Below are 9,843 nucleotides of genomic sequence, written 5' to 3' on the forward strand. Positions count from 1 at the left end.
AGGAACTTCTCAAATATATTCTTACAAATGTTATGTGGTTGTTGCTAGGCAACCGTTTTAGCAAGCTATTTATCTAGCAATGGCAATCATGTTAGCATATTTCTTACTGAGATTATTGTTCTAAAACATGTTCTTGGGTGTAAAATAATCAATAGTAACATTTTCAGATAAAGTTTGTGTGAATTAAACATGTTCAATGGCTTTCAGGAGCTTTTATTCTGACTGCCCTGCTTAAGACAAGGGTTTAGCTTTCTTGGAATTAATCATTTTATTCTCAATAATATCATTTCTTCTTAATTTTTAGTTTAAGGAGAAACATAAGAACATTTCCAAGAACCTTCTTGAGGAATAGCAACTTTGCTTAACTTTCTTCTTAAGTGTATAGTTTAAGGGAAAATTGCAATTAAGAACGTTTTGTGAATCTGGGCCTTTGGTAAATTTGGTAAGCGTTCCCAGAAGTCTCGCGATGTTGCGCCTCTGCGTTTTAGAGGGCGGCTGTTGGTAGAAGAGGTTTCATGTTCTCGCGACATTACCTGCTGCGGAACTCCCTGTCACCTTAGAAGAACTAAGACCGGGGAAAATAAATTGTAAGACGCGTTTTATCATTTTATTCCCAAAATGTTTGTGGCTTCCTATTGAAATATATAATGCTTTTTTTGTTCGCTTTGGAATGGATATATTTTCGGAACTGGATGGACAGTTTTGTTTTCTGACCTAGACCGTTTGACCGTTGCGATGTCCTAGCTAGCTAGCTTAGCATGATTTGGCTAGCTAGCTAACGTTATTTAGCGTCTACTCCGGAACAAGACTGGCTAGCTAGATAGCTAATAATGTATTGTCGAAAACATACCATTATCGATCTGGATAGTTTATGGAAATTGGTGTTTTAGTCACAGAGTCAGTAAACTATCAAGGACATCTATAATGACAGAACCCAATTAACAGCGCTTGAGTGAGAAATGAATCTCTGATTTCATTCTAGCTAACGTTCGAGTTGTATAGTCAAAAAAAAGACCGGCAACCTTGTAGCTAGTTAAGTTAAACTAGTCAATAATTGCGAGGTTCGCCAAAGTCACAAGAAGCTGCAATCGACCTTGAGGCAAACAACTAACATTAGCTGGTTTAACTAGTTAACAATTAACGTTAGCTAGCTCATGTTAATTACTAGGAAATTTAATTCCACATGTAGGCCTAGCTAGTACTTTAGTAAGGTTGTAAATTTTTTGCACAATATTGCTAACGTTAATGAAGACTTGTATTGTCCTTTTTAACCATGGTCCAGAGGAAGAGACTATGTCTGTGAATGATGATGGGTATGTGGTGAGAATTCGTGGCTTGCCTTGGTCCTGCACCCAGGAAGAGGTGGCAGGGTTCTTCTCTGGTGAGTAGGCCACGTTCAAAAAACTGAACGTGGTGGCATTCAATAGTCACTTTATCGTTTGTTTGCACCTGGCTGGTATGAATGAAGGCTCAATGAAGAAGGCTCAAATGAAGTTAATCTTGTGTGTCTCTTGCAGATTGTAACATCGTCGGGAAAGTGAATGGAGTGTGCTTCACGTTTTCCAAAGAAGGAAGGCCCAGTGGAGAAGCTTTCGTGGAGCTGAAATCAGCAGAGGATTTTAAAAAAGCCATAGCAAAGGATAGGAAACACATGGGTCATCGCTATATTGAAGGTATTTTGTCTGACACATCTCTAATCTGTCTGTCGTCACATTTAGACTTCTCAATCAGTCAGCTAGTTGTTATTCAGTATATTATGACTGACATTGCCTGCCCAAGGATTGACATGAAGGGTTGTCCGGGACAAGTGACCTGAGCAGTTGCGCAAGTTCAGCCTGCTCAGAGGTTGCCCCATTGGGCAGGTGATTTATTATTATATTTTACTGCCGATAACCAAAATAAAAAGTATTTCAGTAGTCTGGTCTAGAGGTTGACCGATTTAAAAAAAATAAAATAAAATAAAAAATAATAATAAATAAAAAATAATAATAAAAAAAATAATAATAAAAAAAAAAAAATCAACGCCGATACCGGTTTATTGGAGGACCAAAAAAAGCCGATACCGATTAATGACAATTATAACAATACTGAATGAACACTTTTAACTTAATATAGTACATCAAGAAAATCAATTTAGCCTCAAATAAATAATGAAACATGTTCAATTTGGTTTAAATAATGCAAAAACAAAGTGTTGGAGAAGAAAGTAAAAGTGCAATATGTGCTATGTAAGAAAGCTAATGTTTAAGTTCCTTGCTCAGAACATAAGAACATGTTAAAAGGAACCACCAGCTTTCACATGAGTCTTCGATATTCCCAGGTAAGAAGTTTTAGGTTGTAGTTATTATAGGACTATTTCCCTCTACCATTTGTATTTCATTAACCTTTGACTATTGGATGTTCTTATAGGCACTTTAGAATTGCCAGTATAACAGTATAGCTTCCGTCCCTCACCTCGCACCTCCCTGGCCTCGAACCAGCAACACAACGACAACAGCCACCCTCGAAGCAGCGTTACCCATGCAGAGCAAGGGGAACAACCACGCCAAGGCTGAGAGCGAGTGACGTTTGAAACGCTATTAGCGCACGCTAACTAGCTAGCCATTTCACTTCAGTTACACCAGCTTCATCTCGGGAGTTGATAGGCTTGAAGTCATAAACAGCGCAATGCTTGACGCACAACAAAGAGCTGCTGGCGAAATGCCCGAAAGTGCTGTTTGAATGAATGTTTACGCGCCAGCTTCTGCCTACCACCGCTCAGTCAGATACTTAGATACATGTTTGTTCGTATGCTCAGTCAGATTATATGCAACGCAGGACACGCTAGATAATATCTAGTAATATCATCAACCATGTGTAGTTAACTAGTGATTGTTTTTTATAAGATACGTTTAACTCGCTAGCAACTTACCTTGGCTTTACTGCATCCGCGTAACAGGAACTCCTTGTGGAGTGCAACGAGAGAGAGGCAGGTCGTTATTGCGTTGGACTAGTTAACTGTAAGGTTGCAAGATTGGATCCCCCGAGCTGACAAGGTGAAAATCTGTTCTGCCACTGAATGAGGCAGTTAATCCACCGTTCCTAGGCCATCATTGAAAATAAAATGTTCTTAACTGACTTGCCTAGTTAAATAAAGAATATTAAAGGTGTAAAAAAAAATCGGTGTCCAAAAATACAGATTTACGATTGTTATGAAAACTTGGAAATCGGCCCTAATTAATCGGCCATTACGATTTAATCGGTCGACCTCTAGTCTGGTCTTTCTGATTCCTCCCCAATGTGTTTGTGCAAATAGTTAATTTTATACTTTTGGGCAAGTGATCATAGTCTTCAGCAACCAAAAAATACCCATGATGGACAACCAAAAAAGCCCCAAAACTTGCCCACCTACCAAGTACCTTTCAGACCTTAATGTCAATCCTTGCCGTTCCTGTCCGGTCTTGTAGTTTTCAAGTCAAACCGTAGCGAGATGGACTGGGTGTTGAAACGCAGCGGCCCTACTGACTACGACAGCTGCAGCGGGTGTATGATACGTCTCCGGGGACTTCCTTTTGGATGCAGTAAGGAGGAGATAGTGCAGTTCTTTGCAGGTACATACATAGCGTTGCTTTAGTAAGGTGTCTATGAACAAAGTGTATGTCTTAAACTATGAATGCAAAAACAGGCCTATTGCTGGATTAGAGTTTTCAGGCATTCAAGTAAGTGCATGACAAGCAAATACAATTCAAAATAATTAAATCCGTATTTGGTTTTATAAGAATGTGGTGACTTAGTATAGCATGATATTCAATCTCTTATAGTTCAATACCATACATGCACAGAAATGTACAAATATCTGTTTATAAAACCACATGCAAAGTCACCACATCTTCTGGATGGCATGATGCTGCTCTGATGTTACTGTTCTTTGAATAACATGAAGTCAATGTGTTCATGAATAAAGTTCAGCAGTATGTTCTTGGGTCTTTTGGTGTGTCTAATACTAAGAGATATCACATTGAAATAGTCAAATAAAAGCGGAAAGGGTTTTTCTTTTGTACATATGGGAATGTTGCAGCTTTTAACATGTCTCCCCTTGTGGGGTTATTTGTCCTTGGGTTAAAGGGTTGAAAATCGTGCCAAATGGGATAACATTGCCGATGGACTACCAGGGGAGGAGCACAGGGGAAGCCTTCGTGCAGTTTGCCTCAAAGGAGATAGCAGAAAAGGCACTGGGGAAACACAAGGAAAGAATAGGGCACAGGTGGGGACGGAAAGTCTGGGCTGGGTATTAATTTTATGACTAATATGGGGCGGGGGGTCATGCATCTTTCCTATAAGTTAAAGATGGTATGATCATTCATAAATCACACTGAATATTTTTTTTTGTTACTTGGACAGTTACCATGCTTAATCTGGGCATTGTCTTCCATTGAATTTATTTGTCAAGCAGTGCAATGGGGGAAAAGGGAATTAAGATCAGTGCTGCAGAATTGAGAGCTTTGATAGTACAATAGATATTGTATGACAGTACCACCATAGAGCTGTTAATAGCTGAATTGTGGGAACTAGGCTATTTATGTCAGAGTGCCTTCTAATACATGATGAAAGTGCAAAGTCAAAACCTGCTGTAATATTAGCAGATTATGTGAAAGCTGTGCCATATTGTTACTGCTATTGCTAAAATTAATAAATTGTATTATTCCTTGCCCCTCTAGATGTACAATAAAGCTATCTGTTTGACCCTAACTATTTGGCTTAGATAAAGTTGCCCATATGAAATCATGCACAATGTCTTGTCTGCTGATGTTCTCCATATGGCTATTGTCCCGTGTAGTGTTCTTGTCATAACCCCACCTGCATTTAAACCCATTCAGGTACATAGAAATCTTTAAGAGCAGCCGGAATGAGATCCGAGCTTACTATGAGCTCCCCAGAAGGATGATGGGGCAGCGACCCAGTCCCTACGACAGGCCCATGATGGAGCGAGGTGGGTTCTTCCCTGGTCCAGGACGGGGGGGTGCTCTTTTGGACCAAATGCGTGGAGGAGGCTACAGTGGGGGTATGTGCAATAGTTTTGGTTAGTGAAGTCAATTTAGTGTTTGAATGGACTGGATTGAGGATGGCCAATGGTCTGAAAAGATGATCATTGATTCCCTATTCTTTGTGTCTATTCACGTAGGCTATGGCGGGTTTGACAACTACAATGGCTTCAGTAATTACTGTTTTGGCAATGGCATGTTTGATGACCGAATAAGGGGCGATAGAGGAAGAGGTAAGATATGCTCTTTCCTTTTTAATGTCACACTGATGGTGTGCCTCCATTTCCTTCTCAGGAAAATGTATTCTGTGCTTGGCTTGCAGCTATAGGTGGCCATGGCTATGGTGGTGCAGGTGATCATAGCTCCCACAGCGGTTCCCACAGCGGCTTCCATAGTGGCCATTTTGTACACATGAGGGGCCTGCCTTTCCGTGCCACTGAGGGAGACATAGCCAATGTAAGAATCAAATTTCTCTAGTACCCATAATCACTCTCATTTCTCCTTCCAATGATGTCAACACATTTTAAAGTAAATATTGACAGTCCAATTATGTAACTTGAATTTATACAATCATGGTGGTCAGAGCAGCCCCTTATTCTTTGGTGTGTATGCGTGTTCCTTTTTGGTTTAGTTCTTCTCCCCATTGACTCCTGTGCGAGTTCATATCGACTTTGGACCAAATGGGAAATCCACAGGCGAGGCTGATGTTGAGTTTAGGTCTCATGAAGATGCTGTTTCAGCTATGTCTAAGGACAAGAATCACATGCGTACGTGGATCCCTACTTCGTTCTACCCCGTTATGATTACCCCACTCTCAAAATGAACCATAAAATATAACCTTTTTTAAAGGGGATTTATTTATTTTTGTTCTGCAGAACATCGATACATTGAGCTCTTCTTAAACTCAACTGCTAGTGGAGCATCTGAAATGGGTAAGTTTCTTCTCTCACCTGCCTGTATTTCAGGAAACACTCAGACAACAATGGTTGAATCAATGTTTAATACCATTTCTGAATTTATTTCCTGGTTGGTTTTAGGCCGTGGCGGCGGTTTCTATGGTAACTCAGGAGGCATGGGCTTGAGACGGAGTGGACTGAGGGGGATGTTCTAAACAGGAGTAATCACCATTCTAAACCAAACGTTCAAGTCTTGAAGATTTGTTTTGTATTTGAATGTTTTCACATGTTCAGAAAAAGTACCTACTTAAAATATTTTCCAGTCTCAAAGAGTGGAATAAAAAGTATATATTTGAGCAGTTGCATAGGCTAACCAACTATTGTACATTTTACTTAATACATTTTATATTTAATTCTGTGTCTCAGTTTAAGATCATTTCAAGACCATTAGCTATAATGCACATTTTAGTTAATTACTACTATTGTTAGGTAATTTCCCCTCTTCTGTCTGCATTTTTCTACGCTTGACTTTACGGCTTGATTCAATCAGATCGAGCATTAACCTGTGTTTGCCGACATCTGCATAGCAGATTATGTGGCGGTTTTGGATGTGTAACTGCGGTATGAGCTGACAAGTCGGTGAACAGCTGCTCGTGTCAAACAATTCCCTCATCTCTACCATGTTAGAAGTTGAAAACGGCGATAGAAGTGTAGGCTCTATCGATGGTAGAAATGACTAAAATGTCAAACCATTGATGTTAGGCTATAAATCCCCCCCATCCAAATTAACGCGAAAACATGCCTCAGTTTAATTATAGTGTTTGAATGTAACAAGGATGGATGAATTTATAGCGCATTATACAATCGCATTGTCCGTGGTACGGTAACGCAAGGAGCCGCATGTGGATTTGACAGCTCGAACACAGTACCACCTCTGACACCATCTGATTGAATTTAGCCCTTAGACTTGAAAGTCATTGCTAGCCCGGTTAAAGTGCAGGGGGGGGGGGGTTCAGAGAAGAGTCCAAAGTCTAAGAGAAGACTTAGACAGCGCTCTCCCTGCCTTGGTCTTTTTACAAACATGGATCCAGGCTCAATATGTGTATGTGGCAGGCCCTATTCAGATGACTGATGCTCTGGAATGGTGGTATGTTCATGGAAAATCTACCTAGAATTTACAAGGTATGTCAGCTATTGATATCTAAATCATTTCAATTATAACTCATTTATTAATGCTAGAGATTTTTTAAATAATTCCAGCCAGTCGTTTTGAAAGTAACGCTCATGAGCCAAAACGGGCCCCCTGAAAATGCTGCATAAAGATTGGAGTATTCAGATATAGCCAATTATGACTATATTGTACAAATTCTTGAACATTTGCTTTTTGGTCTTCCTTTAAGGTTCGAATCATATTTTTAAGATGAATTGTGGGGTTTGATTTAGTTGCTGTGGTAACTAGTGACGACCTCTAGCACTACCCACAGTTTTTAAATGATGGTGTGGCAGCATGGTTCGGTGTGCCAATAAATCAGCACGCTAGGTTTTTTAAAATTGCATCTGTCTTGGAGCTAGAATTGGGATAAAGTTTACTGTGCTAAAGATCATACAGGCTGAGTAATGGAGAGCACTGTATCATACAGTGAACTTAGCAAATGAGGCATTTGTGGTACAGTGCCTTCAGAAACTATTCCTTTGTGGTACAGCCTGAATTCAAAATGGCTTACATTTCTCACCCATCAACCACATAATGATAAAGCGAAAAAATGTGTAGAAATTTTTGCACATTTAAAATAATTAGCAGAAATCTATTTTACATACAGTACCAGTCAAAAGTTTGGACACACCTACTCAGTTTTTTTTTTTTACTACTTGTACATTGTAGAATAATAAAGACATCAAAACTATGAAATAACCAAAAGTGTTTGAAGAATCTAAAATATATTTTGATTTTTTAAAAGTAGCCACTCTTGGCATTCTCTTAATGAGCTTCACCTGGAATGCTTTTCCAACAGTCTTGAAGGAATTCTCACATATGCTGAGCACTTGTTGACTGCTTTTCCTTCACTCTGCGGTCCAACTGATCCCAAACCATTCAATTGGGTTGAGGTCGGGGGATTGTTTGAGGCCAGGTCATCTGATGCAGTGCTCCGTCACTCTCCTTGGTCAAATAGCCCTTACACAGACTGGATGTATGTTGCGTCATTGTCCTGTTGAAAAACAAATGATAGTCCCACTAAGCGCAAACCAGATGGCCATGCTGGTTAAGTGTGCCTTGAATTCTAAATAAAATCACTGACAATGTCGCCAGCAAAGCGCCATCACACCTCCACAGTTTCACGGTGGGAACCACCCATGCGGAGATCATCCGTTCACCTACTCTGCGTCTCACAAAGACATGGCGGTTGGAACCAAAAATCTCAAATTTGGGCTCATCAGACTGAAGGACAGATTTCCACCAATCTAATGTCCATTGCTCGTTTCTTGGCCCAAGCAAGTCTCTTCTTATTGGTGTCCTTTAGTCTTGGTTTCTTTGGAGTAATTCGACCATGAATGCCTGATTCACGCAGTCTCCTCTGAACAGTTGATGTTGAGATGTCTGTTACTTGACACATCAAGTAACACCAAATTGGGCTGCATTTCTGACGCTGGTAACTTTAATGAACTTATCCTCTGCAGCAGAGGTAACTCGTCTTCCTTTCCTGTGGCGGTCCTCATGAGAGCAAGTTTCATACACCTGTTAATTAATGCATTCCAGGTGACTACCTCATGAAGCTTGTTGAGCATGCCAAAATTGTGCAAAGCTGTCAAGGCAAAGGGTGTCTACTTTGAAGAATCTCATAAAATACATTTTCTGATTTGTGTAACACTTGGTTGCATGATTCCAAATGCATTTTTTCATAGTTTGGTCTTCAGTATTATTCTACAATGTAGAAAATAGTACAAATAAAAACCCTGGAATGAGTAGGTATGTCTAAACTTTTGACTGGTACTGTGAAGTATTCACACACCTTTGCTATGACGCTCCAAATTGAGCTCAGGTTTGTTAACTTTCCTTTGATCATCCAGTCCCGCTTTATTTGAAGTGCATCTTTTGGTTTCATAAGCACTACATAGATGCTTCTCAAATCATCTATAACTGTATTATCATGCTCTATAAAGATTCACAGTTATGCAACGTTACAAATCTATTTATATTCACTTTTTTTTTTATCTTATGGAGCATGAAATACAGTTACAGATTTGTGGCCCATTTATGCAGTGCTTATGAAGTCTTCATAAGATGCACTTCAAATAGTGGGACCGATCATCGATGTCACAACTTGGAGTCCACCTGTGGCCAATTCAATTGATTGGACACACCTGTCTAAGGTCCCACAGTGCATTTCAGAGCAGAAACTATACCATGAATTCCAAAGAACTGTCCGTAGATCTCTGAAATAGAATTGTGATGAGGCATATCTGGGGAGGGGTATAACACAATTTGAGTGTCGAAAGTTTCCAAAAGCACAGTGGTCTCCATCATTGGGAAATGGAGGGGAAAAAATATGGAACTACCCAGACTGCCTAGAGCTGGCCGTCCAACCAAACACCAAACGGGAAGGAAGGACCTTGGTCAAGGAGGTGACCAAGAACTTAATGACCAGACAGAACTACAGAGTTCCTTGGCTGAGATGGGAACCTGCCAGAAGGGCAACAATCTCTACAGCACTTCACCAATTTGGGCTTTAGGGGAGCATGACCAGACGGAAGCCACTCCTGAGAACAAGGGACATGTTCGTATACCTGGAGTTTGCAAAAAGGCACGTAAAAGACAGCATAAGGCAAAAGATTGGCCTGATGAGACAAGTCCTTGGCCAGAATGCAAAGCGCTGTCTGAAAAAAACAGACAGCTCATCACCCGTCTTTATACCCTCCCTACCGTGAAG

At 40.2% G+C, this 9,843-nt stretch overlaps 1 protein-coding gene across 1 annotated transcript; it reads left to right on the forward strand.

Annotated features, from left to right (window-relative positions):
- The first annotated feature begins 429 nt into the window (after window positions 1–429).
- Window positions 430–6,330, forward strand: hnrnph3 (heterogeneous nuclear ribonucleoprotein H3 (2H9)). Its single transcript, XM_035793170.2, has 11 exons — window positions 430–587; window positions 1,283–1,381; window positions 1,518–1,673; window positions 3,447–3,590; window positions 4,105–4,243; window positions 4,857–5,041; window positions 5,162–5,254; window positions 5,344–5,477; window positions 5,653–5,788; window positions 5,897–5,953; window positions 6,059–6,330. The coding sequence occupies exons 2-11, from the start codon at window positions 1,294–1,296 to the stop codon at window positions 6,130–6,132; spliced, it is 1,206 nt and encodes a 401-aa protein (XP_035649063.1). The 5' UTR covers window positions 430–587; window positions 1,283–1,293; the 3' UTR covers window positions 6,133–6,330.
- The last annotated feature ends 3,513 nt before the right edge of the window (window positions 6,331–9,843 follow it).

This window comes from Oncorhynchus keta, chromosome 2 (assembly GCF_023373465.1).
Source record: "Oncorhynchus keta strain PuntledgeMale-10-30-2019 chromosome 2, Oket_V2, whole genome shotgun sequence".
Lineage (NCBI taxonomy): Eukaryota > Metazoa > Chordata > Actinopteri > Salmoniformes > Salmonidae > Oncorhynchus > Oncorhynchus keta.

Excerpts from the sequence above, each read along its gene's own strand:
- hnrnph3 (XM_035793170.2), top strand. The coding sequence starts at position 1,294 with ATGTCTGTGAATGATGATGGGTATGTGGTGAGAATTCGTGGCTTGCCT. Across the intron at positions 1,382-1,517 it reads GGTGGCAGGGTTCTTCTCTG|ATTGTAACATCGTCGGGAAA; the intron begins GTGAGTAGGCCA and ends TGTCTCTTGCAG. Across the intron at positions 3,591-4,104 it reads GATAGTGCAGTTCTTTGCAG|GGTTGAAAATCGTGCCAAAT; the intron begins GTACATACATAG and ends CTTGGGTTAAAG.